This window comes from Frieseomelitta varia, unplaced genomic scaffold, assembly GCF_011392965.1.
Source record: "Frieseomelitta varia isolate USP_RPSP 00005682 unplaced genomic scaffold, Fvar_1.2 scaffold_214, whole genome shotgun sequence".
Taxonomy (NCBI): domain Eukaryota; kingdom Metazoa; phylum Arthropoda; class Insecta; order Hymenoptera; family Apidae; genus Frieseomelitta; species Frieseomelitta varia.
In genome coordinates, this window is record NW_025109906.1 from 502,343 (window position 1) to 525,580 (window position 23,238).

The 23,238-nt window shown below is 26.4% G+C and overlaps 8 protein-coding genes across 16 annotated transcripts; 5 read left to right on the forward strand and 3 right to left on the reverse strand.

The window, feature by feature from the left end:
• Positions 1–42: 42 nt before the first annotated feature.
• LOC122527304 (tetraspanin-2A) lies at positions 43–3,012 on the reverse strand. The gene is made up of 5 exons (XM_043651359.1): positions 2,751–3,012; positions 1,876–2,073; positions 1,478–1,654; positions 1,188–1,373; positions 43–1,106 (listed from the first exon to the last, which is right to left on the reverse strand). Exons 1-5 carry the CDS (start codon positions 2,835–2,837, stop codon positions 1,029–1,031), a joined length of 726 nt encoding a protein of 241 aa, XP_043507294.1. The 5' UTR covers positions 2,838–3,012; the 3' UTR covers positions 43–1,028.
• A 160-nt stretch (positions 3,013–3,172) lies between these two features.
• On the forward strand, positions 3,173–5,683 carry LOC122527303 (calumenin). Of its 2 annotated transcripts, none has more exons than XM_043651358.1 (4): positions 3,173–3,232; positions 4,551–5,118; positions 5,192–5,307; positions 5,384–5,683. In XM_043651358.1, exons 1-4 carry the CDS (start codon positions 3,188–3,190, stop codon positions 5,570–5,572), a joined length of 918 nt encoding a protein of 305 aa, XP_043507293.1. In that variant the 5' UTR covers positions 3,173–3,187; the 3' UTR covers positions 5,573–5,683. The 2 variants fall into 2 exon arrangements, with proteins under 2 accessions (XP_043507293.1, XP_043507292.1); XM_043651357.1 differs by lacking the exon at positions 3,173–3,232 and adding an exon at positions 3,927–4,328.
• Positions 5,684–5,940: 257 nt separating this feature from the next.
• LOC122527305 lies at positions 5,941–7,376 on the forward strand. Its single transcript, XM_043651360.1, has 5 exons — positions 5,941–6,140; positions 6,216–6,335; positions 6,492–6,605; positions 6,680–6,759; positions 7,072–7,376. Exons 1-5 carry the CDS (start codon positions 6,083–6,085, stop codon positions 7,201–7,203), a joined length of 504 nt encoding a protein of 167 aa, XP_043507295.1. The 5' UTR covers positions 5,941–6,082; the 3' UTR covers positions 7,204–7,376.
• Positions 7,377–7,888: 512 nt separating this feature from the next.
• Positions 7,889–11,500, forward strand: LOC122527301 (dnaJ homolog dnj-5). Of its 2 annotated transcripts, none has more exons than XM_043651352.1 (6): positions 7,889–8,145; positions 8,499–10,033; positions 10,138–10,579; positions 10,694–10,909; positions 10,994–11,223; positions 11,295–11,500. In XM_043651352.1, the coding sequence occupies exons 1-6, from the start codon at positions 8,020–8,022 to the stop codon at positions 11,419–11,421; spliced, it is 2,676 nt and encodes an 891-aa protein (XP_043507287.1). In that variant the 5' UTR covers positions 7,889–8,019; the 3' UTR covers positions 11,422–11,500. The 2 variants fall into 2 exon arrangements, with proteins under 2 accessions (XP_043507287.1, XP_043507288.1); XM_043651353.1 differs by having other exon boundaries at positions 7,890–8,145; positions 8,502–10,033.
• Positions 11,501–14,346: 2,846 nt separating this feature from the next.
• LOC122527306 (DNA polymerase epsilon subunit 4) lies at positions 14,347–15,181 on the reverse strand. Its single transcript, XM_043651361.1, has 2 exons — positions 14,895–15,181; positions 14,347–14,550 (listed from the first exon to the last, which is right to left on the reverse strand). The coding sequence occupies exons 1-2, from the start codon at positions 15,099–15,101 to the stop codon at positions 14,410–14,412; spliced, it is 348 nt and encodes a 115-aa protein (XP_043507296.1). The 5' UTR covers positions 15,102–15,181; the 3' UTR covers positions 14,347–14,409.
• Positions 15,182–15,697: 516 nt separating this feature from the next.
• LOC122527278 (ubiquitin thioesterase otubain-like) lies at positions 15,698–17,803 on the forward strand. Its single transcript, XM_043651299.1, has 5 exons — positions 15,698–15,986; positions 16,053–16,105; positions 16,430–16,729; positions 16,829–17,029; positions 17,417–17,803. The coding sequence occupies exons 1-5, from the start codon at positions 15,944–15,946 to the stop codon at positions 17,612–17,614; spliced, it is 795 nt and encodes a 264-aa protein (XP_043507234.1). The 5' UTR covers positions 15,698–15,943; the 3' UTR covers positions 17,615–17,803.
• Positions 17,804–17,942: 139 nt separating this feature from the next.
• LOC122527281 (BLOC-1-related complex subunit 7) lies at positions 17,943–20,451 on the reverse strand. Of its 6 annotated transcripts, none has more exons than XM_043651307.1 (6): positions 20,273–20,451; positions 19,703–19,831; positions 19,399–19,573; positions 18,724–18,914; positions 18,462–18,620; positions 17,943–18,020 (listed from the first exon to the last, which is right to left on the reverse strand). In XM_043651307.1, the coding sequence occupies exons 4-6, from the start codon at positions 18,859–18,861 to the stop codon at positions 17,964–17,966; spliced, it is 354 nt and encodes a 117-aa protein (XP_043507242.1). In that variant the 5' UTR covers positions 18,862–18,914; positions 19,399–19,573; positions 19,703–19,831; positions 20,273–20,451; the 3' UTR covers positions 17,943–17,963. The 6 variants fall into 6 exon arrangements, with proteins under 6 accessions (XP_043507242.1, XP_043507241.1, XP_043507240.1 ...); XM_043651306.1 differs by having other exon boundaries at positions 19,395–19,573; XM_043651305.1 differs by having other exon boundaries at positions 19,263–19,573; positions 20,273–20,450.
• Positions 20,452–20,737: 286 nt separating this feature from the next.
• On the forward strand, positions 20,738–22,387 carry LOC122527279. 2 transcript variants are annotated; one of them, XM_043651300.1, is made up of 5 exons: positions 20,738–20,934; positions 21,020–21,108; positions 21,174–21,365; positions 21,465–21,652; positions 21,811–22,387. In XM_043651300.1, exons 2-5 carry the CDS (start codon positions 21,031–21,033, stop codon positions 21,983–21,985), a joined length of 633 nt encoding a protein of 210 aa, XP_043507235.1. In that variant the 5' UTR covers positions 20,738–20,934; positions 21,020–21,030; the 3' UTR covers positions 21,986–22,387. The 2 variants fall into 2 exon arrangements, with proteins under 2 accessions (XP_043507235.1, XP_043507236.1); XM_043651301.1 differs by having other exon boundaries at positions 20,738–20,896.
• Positions 22,388–23,238: the final 851 nt, after the last annotated feature.

Consider the following 23,238-nt stretch of genomic DNA (forward strand, 5'->3'; position numbering starts at 1 on the left):
AATTTTATTGTAGGAAGTTGAAGGACATAAATAAAGCCTAAGTTTTTATATTTAACTATTTTATTTTATTATACATAATTAAAAAATTGGATATTAATATATAAAATATGTCGATTAAATCAGAATAAATTATATTTTTCATTTAGTTTGATTTAGTCGGAAATAATGGTAGAGAAATGAAATTGTCATTATTCCATTCTTACTTACATCGCTTGCCATATGTTTGCGATGGATGTAAAACAAGAAGAACTAAATAGCTCGTAAAATGTCATAGTCTTTGACAAAATATGTAATTATAGAATATGTGTATAAAACAACATTGAAATGTTGTGTGAAATTAAGTATAAAAAATAATAAGTAGAGCATCGACGTAACATAATTGATAAGAAGAATAAATCATAAGTTTAGTACCATTCGTTCAATATTCTAAAGTAAGCACGAACAATCTAAAAATATGAAACATATGGAAATACGTAACGAAATTGAATTCTAAATTTAAAACGAGCATGTGTACTCAATTTTCTAAACCCTGTGATGTGAACACAGCAGTACAAAAATTCTTTTTCGACGAAGAATACATTCGATATACGCTGAGAATACTCCGTTTCATTTAAAAATATTTGCTCTACGTAAAGATTTAAAGAAACTGTTGTTGAATGTTTGTTAAAAAGAATATTACATATGAAATATCAATTTACGATGTAAATATTGTAATGCCACTTTAATAGTCTGCAAATGTTAATGCATACGTGCACGATACATTTGATGTTTTGCATTTATATTTTTGTCAAAATAATGTATGAAGTTTCAACAGATTATATTAATATTAAATATTAATCATTGCAATGTGTATTTTATTTTTAATAAAATTGTATACATCTTTTCGTATCACGAACATTTTGCAAAGTGTTGCTTTCAATTTTCTATAAATGCACAAACATCCGCAGTCTAGTAATTAATTATATGTACATTATTATGGAACGCAGGAGGATATGCGATGAACAGTTTGGCATGAAAATTAATATAAATTAACGTTTGAATGTGACATATTGTTCTTCCTTCTTAATAGCTCGGATCAACGTTAGACTCAGAGCAGCTATTATTATCTGTAAAATTTGATTTACAAAGTACAGTAATTTATAAACACTTACTATTCATCTTTTTATAAGATATAGTTGATGCCTTACATGGAGCATACATAGAGCCAATGATAAGCCAGCCAGCCAGCCGGATCTTCCCTCCAGAAACCATGAAATTTCTTCGACGCATCCGTAGAAGAAAGCATTGCCAGTAACCGTGTTCCTACATTCAGTGGGTAATGGTTTCCTCAAGGTTATATAATCCATTGGACCATCGGCACCACAGCAACCGATCTATTTAAAAATCACTCGATTAGCTGGTTATTTCAAAACAGCAGCACAATATACAGTGAACGATATGTACGTTTGTTAATAAATAATATAACACATTATCTTACGCTTTCTTGAATTAATTGTAAAATGTACGTTGCCCTTTCGTCGTGGTAGTTATTGATGAGGGAAGTCATGGATCGTCTTATAAGAGGCTGAATCTTACTGTCGTAGGTGGAATAATCGAGGAGGAGTGCTGTGCCAACGAGACCAAGAACGTAGGAAAATAATTGCAGTCCCACGTACTTGAAAAATCGATACGATTTTGCTTAGAGTTCGTACATTCTTGTAACCAATACTCTTAATATATTTAAAGTAAAGTACTCTTAATATAAATATGGAATACTTCCGCTTTTATAAAAAAAACTTAACTTAAAGAGGACGTATTCTGAACTTACAATTAGTTTAATGATGATCATGAAATAATAATATGAAATTGATTAATCGTAATATATCTATGCCTTACAACATAGAGACCGAGAATATGTTCCATAAGAGCGACTCCGCAGCCGATGAACGTGATAATTATGATAAATATCGAAGCCGCAAGTAAGATGTAAATGCCGATGTAAAATTCGTATATTTCGAGGAATTCAACCCATTCCTGAAAACCTGGATCCATCCTTAGCCACATGCATAATCCAAACATCGAGCTTCCAAGTAACTACGATATACATGTAATATTTTTCAAAATTATTTCAATAAACTATTAAATGTTAAATTTAAGCCAATATTTGCTATATTTGTTTTTTTTTTTATATTTATTCTATGCTTAATTTTCATTTAAACTTCGATGCTTCAATAAAAAAAAATAAAAAAAATTATTACATAAGAAAGAAGAATATGTGTAACATGTTTCATCGAATTTTTCAATTTTAACATTTAGTTCTCAAGCCATAACTGTCTCATATTCGTCACGCTGATAAACACAGATATGATTACTATGTCATGATCTGACTCACATTGATTCAAATATAACGAGGATGTGCCTGTATTGCAATAAGAACCATTTCAAATTAAATTGCCTGTGCAAAGTTATTTACGTTAAGTATATAATGTTGTACATATTGATCAATCAACTGCACATGACAATTGTACACAACGAATTGATTATTAACGATAATGTAAAAAAAATAATAATAATAAACTTGATAGAAATTTCATAGTTGAAAAAATTGTTTTCAACGATATTCTTTCAAAATATTACTAAATGAAACTTTTATTAGAATAGTTTTCATAAGTGTCTTTGTATTCTAATTTTTATACGGAATAAATCGATAACAAAGCGTTTAATGTTATCGGTTAAATTAGAACTCTAAGTGCATGCACTTCTATACTTACCCATATGATGGCATTCAAGCAAAAAATCGTAAATTTTATACACTGAATTCGTTGCTCTAATTGGGGCCCGGAAGTTTTCGCAACCATCGTTCCACAGTTATTTTTAGCACTCGTATATTTCGAATAAATTTTTCATTAATGGAAAAGCACGTTCGAACGCGGATTCTTTCCGCAGAAATCGCTTTAAAAATTAATATCGATTAATAACGCGGTATGAATCGTAACGTAAGTTCTATGAACGTATACGGCAGTGTATAACTGATTCTTCTGGCTAGTATTCTCTTTATCATCAACAAATATAAGATAACTGGATAAGCGTACCCCAGATAAAGAGAATCGTTGCAGGTGAATCATTCATTACAGAAAATTATCATTAAAGCGGCCGGCTTTGGAAAAGGGGTGAATATTCGTTTCTCTATCACGTTCATGTTGCACATATGCATACATGGAAATGTGTAACAAAAGTTGTTATTATATTATGGGTATGTAAAATTTCTTTATAACATAGTAAAATTTTATATAAACTTCGGCTACAAATAATAGATAATATATATATAGATGAAAATCTTTTCATCGCGAATAAATGAAACTACAATTTGAGAGGTTCACGAGAAATATCGTTACAGACGTTGGATCTAAAATTAGATGTGAGGTTCTTATTGTATACACAGAGAGAATGCGTACTTTCCTTTAAAACTATACGAACGAGAATGAATGTTTTCATTGTGATAATGAATTACGCATATGCCGATATAGTCAAAAATCAAGTAGTTGAATTCGTAACTTCTGATGAGGCGATCAATACTATAACAATAAATGTACATGTTGATTATTTATTAATGTCAAATACAATGAAATAGAACGTAGATGTTAAGCCTCATTTAACTGACGTTAATTATCTTGATCACATGACACTTCGTTTAATATATTATAGTTAATGCAGTGTCTTGTATTAGTAGCGTAATTAATATTCACTAATCTCTATTAAACGGAAATGATGTTCAATAAAAAAATCTCTTGTATAATTTATTTCTAACGAATGTTTAAATTTTAATATCAAAAATTTTTAAATATAACATTATCATCCAAATTGTTCTAATACAATACATTATTTCGATTAAATAAAGTTTTATCTTGTACATTTATCGATAACCACGTAGACCAGTCACATGTAATCATACGCATTAATAGTATTTAACTAGTATATATGTAACTCGGTCATGACACTTTGTGATATGGAGCAGAGGCATTTCAGCATCAGCATCAGAAACGATTTCTGAAACGAATATGTAGTATGTAGAAAGTGGGGATGTAGCATGAAGCAAGACAAAGTTTTACTGCTGTGGAAGTTCGAGTAAGCTGAACTAAAGCTAAGGAAGAAACTACCATTGCTTCTGACGTTTAAAATCCTAATAATTTCATTGATTTGCCAACTTTGGATAATCGTTTTTTTTTTCCTTGTAAATTAAACGAGTTATGCAAGAATTCATGCTTCTCCAAATTTTTATTGGTTTTTCTGTTTTGGCGACGGCAATTCCGAAGCCGGAAAATGAACATCAATCGCGAGTACTTAACAAGGTTTGTCTATTAAATAACTTGTGTACAATAAGAAACATTCATTTTCAATTGTTTAAAAATAAAAACAATTTATTTCGTAATAGTAAACAAATCTATTGTCTATATATTTGGTACATAACCTTGGAATACGTCCAAATGTCCTTTTTCATTTTTCAAATAAATAACGTTTATTATTATTATTATTATCAAATATATATTTTTAATTCATAAGATTTATTTCAGGAACCAAGCAATGAAGAACATTACATCAATTCTCAACATAATTCTGCCTATGACCATGAAGCTTTCCTAGGTGAAGAAGCAAAAACTTTTGATCAGCTTACCCCCGAAGAAAGTACAAGGAAATTAGGAGTGATAGTTGATAAAATAGATAAAGATAAAGATGGTTATGTTACTGGAGAAGAGCTGAAAGACTGGATATTATATACGCAAAAACGTTATATACGAGATGATGTTGAACGTCAATGGAAATCTCATAATCCAGAGGAGAAAGAGAAACTTCCATGGGCAAAATACTCAGCAATGGTTTTTGGAGATATGGATGAACAAGAAGCAGAGAACTATGAAAAATCTAAAGATAATACTTTCTCATATATTGCTATGCTTAAGAAAGAACGTAGACGTTGGCAAGCTGCAGATTTAGATGGTGATGATGCACTTACAAAAGAAGAATTTGCTGTTTTCCTTCACGCAGAGGAGGCAGATCATATGAAGGATATCATAGTATTAGAAGCTATAGAAGATATTGATAAAGATGGAGATGGCAAAATATCTCTTTCAGAATTTATTGGTATATATTTCACTTTTCTTTCTTGCACTTGATTTGTACAAACAATAAAAAGAATTTATATGTTCGTCTGTAGGTGATATGTATGATGGTGTTGAAGGTGAAGAAGAACCAGAATGGATAAAAAATGAAAAGGAGCAATTTTCTATGTATCGTGATAAAGATGGTGATGGTTTTCTAGACTTTGAAGAGGTGATATATATTTTTATATGAAATATATGATCGTATTAGAATAATAAATTTCAATTAATCAAATATTTTAATTTAGGTCAGAACTTGGATTGTCCCAGTTGATTTTGATCATGCAGAAGCAGAATCTCGACATCTCATATTTGAAGCAGATACAGATGCAGACCAAAAACTTACTAAAGATGAAATCTTGGAAAAATATGATATTTTTGTTGGTTCTCAAGCAACTGATTTTGGTGAAGCATTAGGCCGACATGATGAATTTTAATAAAATTTCACACACAATTTTTAAATAATACTCTTATAAACAAATGAAAGGCAACAAAGAATATCAAGAAATGTATGAAGCATTTACTATAAATATTTATTTTTACTACTAGAATAAGAATTTTTTTATAACGGCTAATTTTTACTTATCTTGTTTCTTATAACATCTGTAACTATCTTGTAAACTAAAAGTCATTAGATTCTTCGAAAGTGTAAATATATATATACATATTAGTCATTGTAATAAATTACAAATATTATTTCACTTAATAAAATATACTTTGTACATTGTATATATCTAATGCTTGTGATAATTATTTTTTTATTCTTTATATACAAATAAAAATAACTTTGACCTGTATATCTAGTTTAATATGAAGTTGGACAATAGGAGCATCTGATACATAACATATCACTATGATAACGATTATCTTCATCAGATAAGTTTTATGTACTATTGAAAATAATCAGCAGGATGAAGTGGTCAGAGTAAAGCATTAAATAAATCAACATGATGGAAATTAATTTATGTGTGTTTTTAATTATCTGTGGAGGATCCTTAGTACTGAGTAATTATATTTAACATTAAAATTTTGCAAATATAAAAAAGAATAATAAAATTACATTTATCATTTATTTTGTAGTTAAAGCAGATGAAGCATTTCTTGGATGTTATAATTTTACTTGGGTAGCACCAGTGTTAAGACATAAAAATTGTTCTACAGTCAAAAATGCTCCTTGTATTGAACCTTTTCTTCCTACAGGTAAAAGTTGCTTGCTTTTGCGATTGTCTTCTATGTAATAATATGGTATTCATATATTTTTACTTATACTTTAAAAAATTATAATAATTGTGATATTTATTGTAATCTTCATATTTTATAGTATATTCAAAATCATAATTGCTGTCTGCATTTTAGATGAACCACCAAGTCCAGATGATTATGAAGAATATTGGAATTCAAAAAAGTACTTATGTTCTGCTGCAACTGGTGATGTTTGTATAAAGTATACTTTTAGTTATAATAATGACAGTAAGTATATCACATTATACAAATTCATATTAAAAAATATAAAATGGATATTATGAAATTAAAAATAATTGCAGTTGTTAATACATCACTGTTTTGCGGGAAAGCAATAGAAGATAAAATAATACCTATTACATCTGGATGTTATGAACAACAGGTATTTACAATTATTTAAAATTAAAACAACTTAAATATTTAAATTGTATTTGTGGAAGACAAAGAAAATGAATGATTTTGTACTCAAAAGTACAAACATTAATTGACATTGAACACATTTAATTCATATGTTAGAAAAATTATTTAATTTTTAATTATTGGAAAATAGAATTGCCTCATTTTTGCAGCAGATTCTTTAATTTCTGTATTCACTACTTAATTTTATATATCATTATTTTTTGTTCTTAAAAGTTACATTTTTATAAATCATTTACATTCTTATAAATCTTATATATTGTGAATATTTCTCTAGGTTGACGGTTACATACTAGAAATGTGTGCTTGTGAATCTAGAAGAGGAAAAAGACCTTGCAACATATCAATAAAAGTACAATACAGCATTGTTTTAGTTATTATAATGTTGTTAGTTATAATTTGGACTTGACTTAATTGTTCAAATTATCGTAAGTGTATTCAATGTCGAATGTTTTTATCGTAAGTGTATTCAATGTCGAATGTTTTTATCATATGTGAATATACATATATCATATTTATTTCATGTATTGTAGCAACGTATTATGTACAATGCTTATGCTATTATATTATTTGTAATATATTTTTAAATAAATATCTACAGAGAAACAAAGGTATGAATGAAGTTTAATTTTTTTTAATTTATCAAGAAAATTCATTTGAATCTATCCGTTACAAAGTAAATGAATATAAAATAACAAATATTTACGATCATGGATATATATAAATTAAAAATTAAAAAAATAACATCATAAATTTCCAAGGAAACTTGACAATAAATGTTAGTATATCATTCTTTAATAAAAGTCGTGAAAGACAATGTTAATAATATCAGTATATTTTAAATTAAATCTAACATTAGCAGTGAATTATCAAATAAACTATGTAGCAATGGTAGAAACAGTTTTTCTAGTAAAAAGACGCAACGCGTTGTTAATCTCACAAGAATGCAAATGATACTGTTCATTTTATTTTGCAAGGCGTATAAAAAAACATGATGTAAAAAAATTAAAATTTTTTAATATGAATTATTTTAAGATTCTATACATCGAAGCCATAACGGTTCGGTAATTGGACATATCCGTTTATCTAGGAACTTTTCGCAACAGTATTATATACATACGTGGTTGTATGTATACAGAAAGAAAACTATTTATGTGATCCGTTTATGAATCTGCTGGTAGTGCAGACTACGAACAAATACAGTGACTGATTTTGTATTAACCGCATGATATATGCTTTGAAATTGTATATATCACTTGGATATAATGTTTTCTTTGCAATATGTTTAGAAACCGTTTATTTTAAGTATAATGTAAACGGAGATTCGGAAGCGATACACTTGCCGACAAATGTAAGCATTGCATCCTTATCCCTGATGTAACTTTAAAAAGAAACATTTGTTTTAGGTTATTAAATTATCTTTAAGATTATTTTCTATGTCAATTGTAATATAAATAGATTTATTTCTATCAATGTTTTGTTATATAGATTTTTCTTATATTTTACATACAATCCATAAACAGTTTTAAGTTATTCAGTTTTTCTCTCTTTTTCAAAAAACGTGAATTCAATATTTATCACAGAATAATTTGTTTTTGGTAGTACAAAAAAGATTTGTGTTCGATGAAATAATTTTTGGTGCAGAACTTCATCTTTTATCATATAATTAAACACAAATATTAATATTTTTTTCTTTTTCTTTTAAAGAAACATCACAATATGGCAGAGCAACAACAGTCACCTTCTGGCTTTAAACGTATGTCCTTAGACAAAATTATTGAAGCTATGACTTCAGATTTAGAAAGTTCTAACGGTCATTATGTCCAATTTGGCGTAAATCCACAACAAGCTACATCTCATAATTGGGGAAATTATTCTTCAAATCAAACAAGACATTATATTGCTAGTCAATCTCCTCATTCTAATCCACCCACGATGCAATCTATGCCTCCAATGGATGCTCCGCTTTATATGCAAGATATGTCAAACTACGATCCTCCAACAGATTCGATCTATTTCCCATCTCAAGCAGTAAATCATTTAGGTATAAATGAAAATAATGATTTAATTGGAACTATCGATGTTGGAGGAGGCAATTACATTAATGTAATTTACGGAAATGCCTCACAAATTATGGCAGAACAGTGCCAACTTTCAAACATGACATCTTACAGGAATCAAAATATGATTGATCGAGAATATGGTCTCTTTAACGATAGACACATGAATGTGCCATCTGAATTGCCAACCCAAAATTTTAATGGAAAACAATTAATTGAGAATTTAGTTGGTAATTGGGTGCCAAACCAATCTGGCACATATAGTCCCTTTGGTGGTTCTCCAAATGTAACTCCAGTACTGCAGCCAAATATAGATATTAGAGATTCTGAAGAACTGCCTAGAAATTCAACTGATTCTCAGCACAAGAAACCTCGTGTGGTAGCAGAAGTGAAACCTATGCGACCTTCTTATTCTGATGTTCTAACAAAGTCTGCTCCAACACCCCCATCTCCTTTAATAGTTCAATCTATAAAACCCAAAACAGAATCTGTAAACAAGAAGGTTTCTAATAAAAATTCAAAGAATAAATCTAAATCTTCGACATTAAAGAGACAAAATTCATCTGGAAGTGATGATCATAATTCTCCAAAAATGCAAATACCACGGAAAGTACTAGAAAAAAATAATTCAAATCTCCCAAGGCGTTGGGTATCATTAGACAATCTTGGTTCACCAACTGAAACTCACGAAATAAATAGTTTTGACAGAACAAATCAATTTGAAAAGAAAAAAGTTTCTAAAATACCTAAGAAAGCAGAAAAAGGAGAAACGCTTAATAATTCAAAAGTTCAAAATAACAATCCCAAATCTTCTGGGAATATTCCTAAACGTCCCATACAAATAAATAATAATTTAAATATAATAAACACTTTCAGTCAAACCATCTCTCCTGAAAAACTAGAGAAAAATCAACAGGTTGTCAACAAAATGAATAAAGAAGAAAAGAAAGTAACAAAAGAAAAGAATTCTAAACGGTTTCAGACTGAAAAAACACAACAGATTAAAAAAGCTCAAAGAAATCGAAAAAGAGAAAATAGGGAATCACCAGTCAAAGATTTATATAAAAATTTAAATAAATATGCCAGTCACTGGATTAAAATTGGTTTAAAGATATTTCATTGGTTGCTACACTTAGTATCTGATGTAGTTGGCATGAGTGCTAATCTTATGATTCTTCTGTAAGTAATTCTTAATGTTAAAAATATTTTGATTTAATTTTGTGTTATACTATTTTAGTATGTCTTGTATAATGTAAATAATTAAATTTATATTTACATTTTAGTGGAAAATGTGGATGGTATCATACTATGCTATATTTAAAATACTCATGGGTTTATATGGCTATGACATTTTCAAAAGTTCGTATTTTAAATACTATTGGCAAACAATTGGATAATTGGTTTGGTAATAGTAAATTTGCATTTTGGCGTAAAATAAAAACTAAAAATGAAGAAAAAGAAGAAAATAGTAATTGGATACATGGTGGTCTTGAAGCCAATATTGCATTACCTAGTACTGGTGAAGAAGCTATGAAAAGATTATTAGCTTGCAAAGGAAAAGATCCTTACAGTATACTTGGAGTTACACCAACATGTTCAGATGATGATATAAAAAAGTACTATAAGAGACAAGCTTTCTTAGTTCATCCAGATAAAAATAATCAACCTGGCGCAGAAGAAGCATTCAAAATACTTGTTCACGCATTTGATATAATTGGTGAACCGGTATTGCTTTTTTTATATTTATTAATTTAAAAAAAATTTATCCCTAAAAAATTATATTTTTCCTGTGTAATTTATATTTCTTGTTATAACAGTACTCTATTCTTAATATTTTAGGAACGTAGACAAGCATTTGATCAAACTAGACAAGTCGAAGCAGCTTGGGGTGTATTGAGTGATTTACTCTCTCAACTTCATAGAAAAATGGAACAAGCAGCAAATACAATAAGATGTACAAATTGTGGTTTAAGGCATAAAAGAATTCCAACACAGCGTCCTTGTTATGCGGCACGATTTTGTGCTCAATGTAAAATACGTCATAGTGCAAAAGAAGTAATTGTCAAAATGCTATATGGAAGTAAATATGTTGTATTGTGTTCTTAGATTAATTTTTCTTTTTTATTTCAATTTGATTAGGGAGACATTTGGGCAGAGTCTCGTTTAATGGGTTTTCTTTGGCATTATTATGCTTGTATGGAAGGAGCAGTATATGATGTTACAGATTGGGCAGCTTGTCAAGCTGGTAATTTAAAACACCTAAGAGCAAATACACATAGTGTTCAATATAGAATTGTCTTAGGTCAACGACCACCGTCACAAACGGCCAATAATGGCAAAAGACGTCAACAAATAGATCCAAATACCAGGTACTGATATTTTGTTAAATTCATGAATATTTTGTTTTCGATACTATATAACTCTGTAAATAATTGAATAGTGAAGCAGATTTTGAAGACTTTTTAAATAATTTATACAATCACAATAAGACCGGAAATTCAAACCCACCAGATCAAAGTTCTTTTGGAGGTGATTGTAAGCGCCGTAAAACTAAACGCAAGAAGTAAAAAGTATGGCAAGTTACTTCCTAATTTTTAGCATCCATTATGTATAATTATACAGTAATATACATAGTACCCTAATGAATTCTTATACATTCTTTCCTTCAATATAAATAATATTCATTAATTCTAGCACAATATTGAAATAATATTAGGAAGAATTTTAAAAAGTATATTTATGTAATTTTGGTCATCAAAAATATTTTTTTTTTATTTTTATTGTAACGAAAGTTTATTTAATAACATGGTGATAAACATTTATTTAATCATAGAAAACTTTGTTAAAAAATTTTAATTGTTGATTTATTTATAAAATTTACTTGTACTATTCTAGATTCAAGAAATACGCGACCCTAATATATTTCGAAATACATTACAATCGTACTAAATATAGTATGTATCGTATTAAAATATTCGTATTTAAATATTTTATTAATATCAATAATTAAAATTTGAAAAATGAGGATTAATTATTAATCTATATAAAATGAAAATCCTTAAAATCATTTTTCGTTACATTTATAAATATAAAATTTATTAATACTAATTGTAGATTAAATTATGACGAACAAGAGTATATACAAAATAATAGTTATCAGAATATAAATGATCCTTCAATTTAATCCAAATACAATACTCAAATATTAATATTACATAGCATTTTAATATATAGTGTAAAGTATAGTTACAGTAAGTTTAGCAATTTTTTCTGAATTTAACAAAACTGAAAGCAATGGAAGGAATTAAATCTCTTCAAATAATGTCTATAAGCTAATATCTATAAAATGTAATCCTCATGTATTATAACATGAAATAATTTTTTATTATAAATTCAACAAATTTTTATACGTCCTAAATTTTATTGTTTTTTTAGTTACAATTAAAACAATAGCTCGCACGTGTTTGCAGTACTAAAATGTTTTATAATGTTCATATCAAAATTTATATAATTTTAGTTGCAAAAATACTTTTAAATTTCCTTAGATAATGTAAAGAAAATTCAGTCAAATAATTGAGTTACATTAGTATTGTCTAAAGCTAAAAATTTTCGTAAAGAAAATGTAAGAACTTTTATAATAGACCTTTACAGAGTAAACATTTCATATTTAGGATCATCCTATGAATTGATTAAGCATTTGTATGAATATTATGAAATATTATGAAACTAAATTACTTAAATGTTTTTGTCGTTTTTAAAATTCTAACAGAAGATAATCCACAAAAAAAATTTACAAATTAATGGATCATTCTGATTATTTAATTTCAAAGTATTTCGAATAATATGATGAAATAACTGGAAATAACTAAGGAATGGTTCAATTCATAAATTTATATAAGCAATATGCTTATTTTGTTATATGTATTATTGAGTAATAATAAAACATAGTTACATATTTAATTAGCAACACATATGTTCAAAATAATGAATGTTGACATAAATTAATAAATTTTGTTAGTTATTATTTATTAATCTTTTATATACATTATCAAATATTGGATAAAATATTCTGTAAATTGTATTTTTTTTTAAATATTTAAAAATTACTTCTAACAAAACAAAAATTTATATTTTTCAAATTTTTTTTATGTTTATAAGTTTTAAAGAAAAAAAATTTTTTTTTTGTTTATAAGTTTTAAAGAAAAAAATTCATAAAATGAAATATAAATATTCATTTATTAATATAATTTCTACTTTTTTTATTTATATAATTCTATCAAGTTTTAATTATTATATAAGTAAATATTTTTCGTAATAATAAAATACATAAAATGTTTGACTATCAATATAATTTTTTAAATAAAAATTAAAAATTTTAATTTAAAAACTTAACCGTACTAATTAAAATATTTTAATGAAATCAGAATGGACATTCTAAAATATCATTTTTTACTTTTTTTATATTCTGTAATAATTTATAAACACAAGTGCAATTCTATTTAAAAAATAATATCAAATAATTAAAAAATAATTTTGAAAAATTTTTTTTAATTCCTTCGTTCATTTTCTTTATTATATGAAATATATTTTTTTTTTTATTTTGTTGATAACATCATAGGTTCTTGTTTTCTGATGCTAAATATGTATTTTCAAATTATAATATTTCATATTATTTATTTTAAGTCATTATAATTAATAAATAAAAACAATAAAAATTAAATAATTGGCATATGTAAAATAAGACTGATTTTTTTTCTCTATGTTACTCATAAGTTATGTATTAGATAGAAATTTTTAAAAATACTCTTCACATGTATAATATTCTTTAACATTTCAAAGGAATGTTGAAGCATTTATTAGCTGTACACAAATACTACAATTAAATTGAAAATTTAAAATAATTATGATGTACATATTTCACTCTTACATTATTTGTAATACAAAATGTATTATAAATAACCAGAAATATCTTAAAAAATAATGTTAAAATACACTAAAAAAATATATTGATGTGTATGTTAGTAAGAGTTTTATTTATATATTTTATTTGTATAATAATAAAATTACGCAGTTCTTTGTACATGCAGATGAAATTATATGACTGTATTAAGTGAGTTTTACAATAAAAATACATGTTAAATATGGAGCTTATAAATTTTAGAATAAATATAACAATATATTATTGATCACTACCTTTCTCTTATCTACTTATTCTTCATATTCTTTTTGTTGTGAAAAGTAAATAAGTATATCATTTACTTTCAGTTTTGTATCCTCTTTTTAAATATTTTAGTTTCTTTCAACTATGTACTGAACTTAATTCATATATTTAAAAAATACTGTTATTTTTATTTTACTTAAACTATAAAACATATAAAACATATCATTGTATATTTATTCTTTATTCATTGGTTTTACACATATTTGTATTAAGTATAGAAATATGAAAATTGAAATTTTATATATGAATATAATTTTATTTAATATAGTAATGAAATTTTATTAACAACGTACAAAAATAATGTCATTATATACTTATATATATTTATTAAATCTTAATCTAACATTCCTTCTAAAAATACAAGAGCATCAACATTATTAATTGCACTTTCTACATCTCTCTTTTGTATTGTCTTTTTTTTCACTTGTGCTGTATATTTATATGATTCTTTAACAAGAGAATCGATAAAAAGTTCCTGTAATAAAATGTTAAAATTTAATGATAAAGATATAAAATGTTATAAAAATCATTTTATCATACATTGAAGTGTTTTAATTTAATTAAAATAAAGTAATAATTTAATATACACAATAGAGTACAAATTATAATTTCCACATATTACGTTTACCTAATCATCATTTAATTATTTAGAAAAATAAAGAATATGAGACGTAAACTCAAGAATAACTATAGTACAATTGATAAACACATGTTGACTGATTACAATGTTCCAAACATTTTGAAATTATTTTAGTGTAGAAATATTATTATGCAATACTATCTGATTCGTAAATAAGTGAAATATAACTTTACAATTACCGTAGATTTCGTAACTAAGAAAACAGCTTCTTGGTTAACCATAGTCACTTCAGGATCCAACTTTATAATTGTTTTTATCCTACCTAACGGCAATTTTACTAATTTCTCCTTTTGTTCTTCGTCAATACGAGCATTATTTTCAACTTCTTCTTGAAAATCCTGAGGATTTTCTTTGTCACTTACACCTCCTTCTTCAAAACTTGCCATGTTTACACGTATATATGTATACTGATTTGCACAACGATTTAAGGTACATTATAATAATTATAAACATTATTAATAAAATTTCGCTATATTCCGATTATTTCGTATTTATCATATTTTATCAGAAACACAGTTAATTTTTCTTTTTTTTTTAACTGTATTTATTAAGTTTCAATGTTAAAAAATTTAAAATAATGAATATACATATTTGCAAAGTGCAAATATGATACTTCGGCTGTTTTTAAATTCTTATGATTTACGAAATAATATTTTATATATTAATTCATACAAATATTTTTATAGAAATTAGATGTAATTAACTACAGTTAAATAATATGATAAAATCGAAAATTTCTAATATAATAGTTAGAACTTTACTTTTTATTATTAATTGTTATTGTATTTAATGTAATATGTTATTAAAATCTTTTATTTTATTATTAAAAATAAATGAATTCAAATGCTTGTATAATTTTGTATTACGCGTTATTTAACGTTTGGCGGGTTGCATTGGTAGTCTAGTGATAACAGATGTGACTTCCTAGTGGTGGAATTCTACATTTTCATTGTTCAACATTAAACAGAAAAGAATAATATTTTCTTCCGTGTGATTTTATTTTACTGAATTTCAATGTATAACACACGCGAATATGAAAGAAATGATCGAAAAATATATTCTGTTAAATTTTCGTCAACATCTGTTCTATTTCGGAGGACATAGTTACCAATCTAAAACATTTTAATACAACGGTAAATGCCTTTTCAATTTCCACATGGACATCGGGCTTTTATTTACGACTGATAATTTGACAGTCGTTTCAAAATTGATGAAAACTTCTTGAAATATGGAAGAGAAATCTTGCAAAGAGCAATTAACAGAAAATACAGGTTCTTAAATATACATTACAATCCGAAAGAACGAATATATAACTTATCATATTTATTTTATTACAGATATCAACCAAGATGAGTTGATTCTTCAACAACAAAGACGAATCGAAATGGAGGTTAATATACGTTATTGTTACTATATAAGTTGATCTTTTTTTCTTAATTTTCTAACAACTATTACTAATTTTTTTTTGTTTATGAAAGAGTTACATATTCTGTTTACCGTTTTTGAGAATTGTCATTAATTGTACACGCGTACTTTTTGCCTTTGGTTTTAATAAACATTTTGTTTTACTAGATTGTCCTACTATGAATTGTAAATCAAGTGTTAAATATTGTGGATAGCTTGTATATAAACAGTATAATTTAATATTTGTAGTCTGCATTTCTTTATTTTATATTTATATCTAAAATATGAAATAAAAATTATTATCTTCCAGATTTCTGAATCTATTGCTTTGGTTGGAGAGAAAGAATCCATAAAAAGTTTGGAACGTGAATATTCTGAAGATGAAATATACCTTTCAAAAGCTAAAGCATTAGGTCAAAAATACTCGTATATTAGGAGAACTAGACCAGATGGAAATTGCTTTTTTAGAGCTTTTAGTTATGCATATCTTGAAAAGTTAATTGGAAATAAAGAAGAGTATGAAAAATTTCGAGAACTTGCATTAAAGAGTAAAGATAGTTTGGTAGCATTAGGTTTCCCTCAGTTTACAGTTGAAGATTTTCATGATACAGTAAATATATTTCATTATAAATCGTATACCTATAAATTTTTATATTTTTTTTTAATTGTTCTGAATATATAAAAAAATATTTCCTTTTTTGTATTACAGTTTATGGATGTAATTGATAAAGTAGGAGAAGATACGGAGTCAAGCTATATTGAATTACATAAACTTTTCAATGAACAAGGATGCTCTGATTATGTTGTTGTATATCTTAGATTAATTACTTCTGGTCAATTACGGCGTGAAGCTGATTTTTATCAGCATTTTATTGAAGGAGAACGTACTGTTTCAGAATTCTGCCGTCAAGTAAGTATTGATACTATGTCATGTCATTATTTACAATTAATATTTCATTGTTGATTTATTTGTGTTACAAATTTTGTGATATCTGCAAAAACTCTAAAAAATGAGTTATTTGTTAGGATGAAAAAGTATATAGGATGATTTAAAAAATCATGGTACAAAGAGAGGCAATTTTTAAAGTAAAAATGAAAGAAGAATGAAGCAGATTCTATTGAAAAATGTAGGTATATTTAACGAAGTTTCAAATTTTAATTTTACATAAGAAATCACTTTCTATATAAATGTACCACGATTTCGGAATCACCCTGTATAGTATATATATTTTTGTTATATGAAATATATTTTTATAATCAATATTAATTAAATGATTAAAATTATTTATTTTTATAGGAGGTGGAACCAATGTACAAAGAATCTGATCACATTCACATTATAGCTATGAGTACTGCTTTAGGAACTGGAATACGTGTCCGTTATATGGATAGAGGCGCTGGGACTGAAGTAACTGCACATGATTTTCCTGAAGGTGCTACCCCAGCTGTTCATTTACTGTATCGTCCTGGTCATTATGATATTCTGTATCCTTGATAAATCATGTATTAAACTGGCATACAACTTTTTTAAAAACCACAAAGATTAATTATTTAGCAAATTATATCTTGTGTACGTAATCAAAACTCATAAAATTCTTGTTTAGTTAAATGTAACGTTACAATTGTAAGTAATTAATTTAAGTCTTATAGAGTATTCAATAAAATTATGAAATTTTATGTAAAATAACTGTGTTTTTTTAAGAAGTGCTCATTAACTTTAATCATAGCAATGAATTTAACAACGAATAATTTTTTTAGCATATTATTATTGAATATTATTATATGAATTATATTAATAAATCCTTATTCTTAATTTTTTTACTCTCAGTGTTGATTTATCAGCCTTAGATGTTTATGTGACAAGTACCACAAGTATTTCGGTTTCGTTTGCTTATGTTCTTCTAAAATTCATAAAAACGTACATATTAAATTGGTTCTGGTATTGGTATTCGCATTGGTACCTTGCATTTTGGCAGCAAAAAAGAGGTTAAATTTTAAAACACATGTAACAAAATATTAGATTGTAAGGATGATACATTAATATAAAACATTTTTACAACATGTTTATTTTAAATCACCAGAAAGACATGTTTTGAACATAATATAGATTGTAACAACAATATGAGGAATATAATAGTGAATATTGTTTCCAATTCGCTGTGCAATTAAATATCTTAAATAATATTTGTAAAACTTCGCACATATATTCAACAAACTTATATGATTTAAAAAAAATTATACATTTAATCAGTAATAACATGATATAAAAGTACAAAATACATAAAAAATTATTATAAATAAAAATGAGTATTTATTATAATTTATCTTTGCATAGCACGTACTTGTTCGGTAACTTCTTCCAAAGCTATAAAACTTTGACTGATAGATTCCATTTGATATTCTAAATGACTAGTTATCAGAGCAGCTTTCTTTAAATTAGCTTCTGCATTTTCTAGACTATGCTCCTGTTGTGCAAAATTTTTTGCACTATGCATTAATATCTATAAATATTAGCAGTGTTAACATTACAAAATATACTACAATTAGATGGAATATACGGTAAAACATAATACATAGATAAATGTAAGTACATTGAAATTTTACCTCACTGCTTTTTGAACCTCTTTGTATTTGTCTTGCGAGAGATGCAATATTGTTTACATTAACTTGTACTCTATCAGCTAATCTCATTTTTGACTCGACAAATAAGCTTCGAGCACTTGTACTTGAAGCTGAAGCCATAGTTTAGATTTTTATAACTTTTACAAAATATTTTCAAGTTCTTCTATAATAATCTGTAATTATTAATGTAGTTAATAATAATAAATAACAGGTATATTGCTTAAAAATTAAAACTATATTTAAACAAAAAAAAAAATTAGCCTTAAAATTAAGTTCATCATATTACAGAAAATAATAATATTGGCAATAAATATGTTAAAAATTTTTATTTTATATGTTTTAATAATTTAAATGTTTTTTATTATAAATTTATTTTCATTACATTTTGAGATATGTACATGTATATTATTTAAGAGAAATATTAATTGTGAGAAATCGATTATATTTAATAATTTAGAGTATTATAAAATTGCTTCAAACAATACAAGTTCTATATAAAGTATAAAAAATATGTCAAGTACCTTCATAATGTTAAATTTGGACATATAATTTTAAGTATTACAACTTTTGGTTAATTAAAAATTACAGACTATATGCTTGTCACTTTTTAACGAATAGTAAACAAGATGATGATCCAATCAGCTGATACGTACTTACATGTCTACTTATCATATACCTAGGTATTTTCCAGATGTTTTTTCATTTTAACATAAACTTTACAAAATGTGAAAACAAACACGTGATCCGCTTAATACCACAAACGCAATGAAACATATTTGAACTCGTTTGGACATAAAATAGCAATCAAGTGAATCACCACAAATGATTTTTTCTATAAAAAAAATTAGTTTCTCATTTTCTATAATTACAATCATTTCTCTCGTAGTCCCCGAATCAAAACAAATTGTAAAATTTGATATATTATTATTTTTATTTTGTATAAAATTAAATATATTCTTACCAAATTCAACTGTAATAACTCAATAATCTCAAAATTCGAAACAATGATTTATATTTGCATCAACACTTGTGCAGAGATGAGAAATTCCCCGAAAAGAATGTGGGTCTGGTTGGTTATTTCCAATACATTCTAAAATTTAAGAATATCTATTGATTGAGTGTCACGCAGAACAAACAAAATCTAGTGGGTCGGTTACTGAGAGAAGGAACTGCTTCCTTTGCTCTTGCATGGGACTTTTCATTTTTGTACATAAATACAGCTATATATAACTGAAAATATACAATCTGCAATTCGTCAGTAGATGGTACTAAAGGTGAAATTTCTGTAGCGGATGATTTTATGTATGATGTAAAGTTATAAAGGATATAGAAGATGGAGTATATTTCGTCTCAGAATCAGCGCTAGATTCATCAATAGGACTGATGCCGGCGACCCCTAACCTCAGACGCTCGGTTTATTAGGAACCTCTAGCTTGGGCCAAGAAACGGCACCAATTCTAGAGGTGTTCCGCACGTTGCACGCTTAACCTAAAAATCGCACTCGATCCGTAGCTAATCGGCATCCACTTACGATTTATAATATTCGTTTATTTGGAACTGGCATACTCAGGAAAGACTGGATGTGTTAGCCGCTAAAGGCATTAAAATACTAGCGGTGAAACGGTAGAACTAATTTATATTGTTGTCCTTGTCGCACACTAACACTTTCCTTGTCTACGGCGCGAATATATCTGTTCTTGTCACACGTTATTACAGTCTTTGTCTAACGCGTAAATATGTCTGCTTTGTCACATGCTGTTGCTCTCCGTATCTACCGCGCGTGTATGTCTGCCCTTGTCGCACACTATTAGTTTCCTTGTCTAGCGTCATCAGACAAGGAGGGCGATAGCGTGGGACAAGGACAGACATATCTGTGCGGTAGACAAGGAGAGCGACAGTGTGCGACAAGGACAGACATACCCGCACGGTAGACAAGGAGAGCGATAGTGTGCGATAAGGACAACAATATATATTAGTTCCAGCACCTATCCTAGGGGTGATCCACATGGTGAATGCTTAAAATCAGTTATGTATATAAATACATGTATAGTATGTTTTTAAGAAACTAAAGAGTGATAGAAAAGTGATAAAAAAAATCAGATTAAATGGAAATCAGTACATATTCTTTATGTATTTTCTCAATATTAATAAAAAGTTATTGTAACGTATATAATACGTTACGTATGTGATAACGTATGTCACGTATTATTCACGTATTCTTCTAATTATTCTTATTATTACAATTAAGAAATTTAATCTTTTCTTGTGATCAAAATAGAAATTGCAGAAATGAATGATTATGATGATGTTAGTATACTCGCACAACAAATTAGAGAAACAAATAAACTTTCTCACGAGGATAAACAGGTAACATATTTAGTAATAATTATATATATCAAATAAGAATTACATAAAATTTTTTTCTATTATAGCTTTTGAGAACTTTACATGTAAAATTAAAAAATTCTCCATTACCACAACATGAAATTGAAACTCGTGCTGGATCTCGTCCTCCAACATGCGAGGAAATGAAAAAATTTGAAGAAATAACACCTGTTAAGAAAGGATGTTATAACTCATCAGAGGATGAAATAATTACCCATAATTGGAAGGAATTTTGTATGGTCTGTTTATTTAAAATATTTTTTATATAGTTAAATACCTTATTACTGAAAAATTTTCTATCATAATCACATTGAAATTGTCGTATTATTCCAATACAGTTGCATAACTGGAATCCTATAAAAGTTGAACCATTTTTACTTTTGAGAGAGGGAAATGAAACATATATTCGCGGCAAGAAGCAAAGAAAAAGATTTGTTCAGTTTTTAGCAGATGGTTTGCCAAACAGGACTTTGTACAGTGTATATCATAGGTTTAGAAATTTGTATGCAGTTCGTTTCCAAAGAAGGTAATATTTTCTAAATTCTGCTTCACTCATGCAATATTTATACTCTACTAAATATTAAGAATAATAATGTTCAAAAATTTATTTTATCTGTTCAGTATTTTCATTTGTAAATATTTAATTATATGTTTAATTAATTAATTAATGTTTAATACATGAAGGTTTCATCCAGACGAAGATAAAATGATCTTGGATCACCTAGAGCATAATGCGAATCTTGATCAAAAGCGGAAATATACAGACTTAGCGAAGGTTTTAAAACGAACTCGAATTTCTATTTGGCGGCGTTATAAATTACTCAAGAAAAAACGTCGGGAAAGTAAAAAATTGTATTAGCTTTTCATGATGATTGTATGTTGCCTATGTCAGATTTGTTTAAAAACAGTTTCAAGCTACTTATTTTAATATCATCAATGTTCGAATGATATCCGTTATATTTTTTCATTCTACTGTTTAGCAATATTTAAAGACCGAAATTCTACTACAAATCGGTGTGGACATGATATTCGCCTTAAGGATTAATATATTGCTTTAAAAATTTTATTTATTTTCCATATTTGCATATTTAAATTCATTTAAACATTATACTTTATTGATACACACTATGTTATATATACAATAATCGAAACAAAATTCATTTAAATTTGATGGAATTTGATGAATACTTTAAAGTTTACTGGTTTAACCAATATGAATATTTAAGTTAATTTTGTATACTATCAAAAAAAAATATTTTGTATATAAACAAAGAAGTGAAATTATTAGTTGTAACTAATATTTTTACTTACAATACAACATAATAGACTTATTAAAAGAAATGAGTAATTTGAAATTTGAATTATTTATGTCTTGATGGCACAATATATTATTATTTGTATTTTTGAAATGTGATAATCGTGAGTTTTATAAATACATAAAATAAATTTAAAAAAACCTCGATAATTATTGTATAACTTACAATTAATTTTACATAAACTATATGGTTTAAATACAATACAATACATATATAAAGGTTTATAATGTATATGTAATGTATAAAAAATTAATTGTATTCAATAAAAATAATAGTTGTATTTAGTAAAATTTTGTATTATTATCATAAAATTAATATGAACAGTAAATATAACATTAACTTTTCTAATTAAACATAATACAGATTGTATAATGTGACTAATTTATATTAGAAATCTCAAGTTTTTAATTTTAATTTTCATTTGTAAATACTGACTATTGATTTATACAGTTTATACATGTTTGATATTTTCATTAAATAAAATCTATTGATTTATTTAATATTTTCTTTTTAAATACATAATACAAACAATAAAATGTTTAAAATAATATAAGTATAATACACACACAATTGTGAATACACAAAAAGGAATAGATTTAATTTTTTTCATACAAAATTATAATACTGCCAATATCAGTGCAATTATTCCTTAATTCAATTTTTTAAAGAAAAAAAGTCATATAATGTCTTGTTTTTTTGCAATTACATATAAAAATATTTATAATTATATTTAAATTTGTACATAGAGCGTTCCAAAATCACATTACAAAATTATTTGCTATCCAAGTTTTTTATT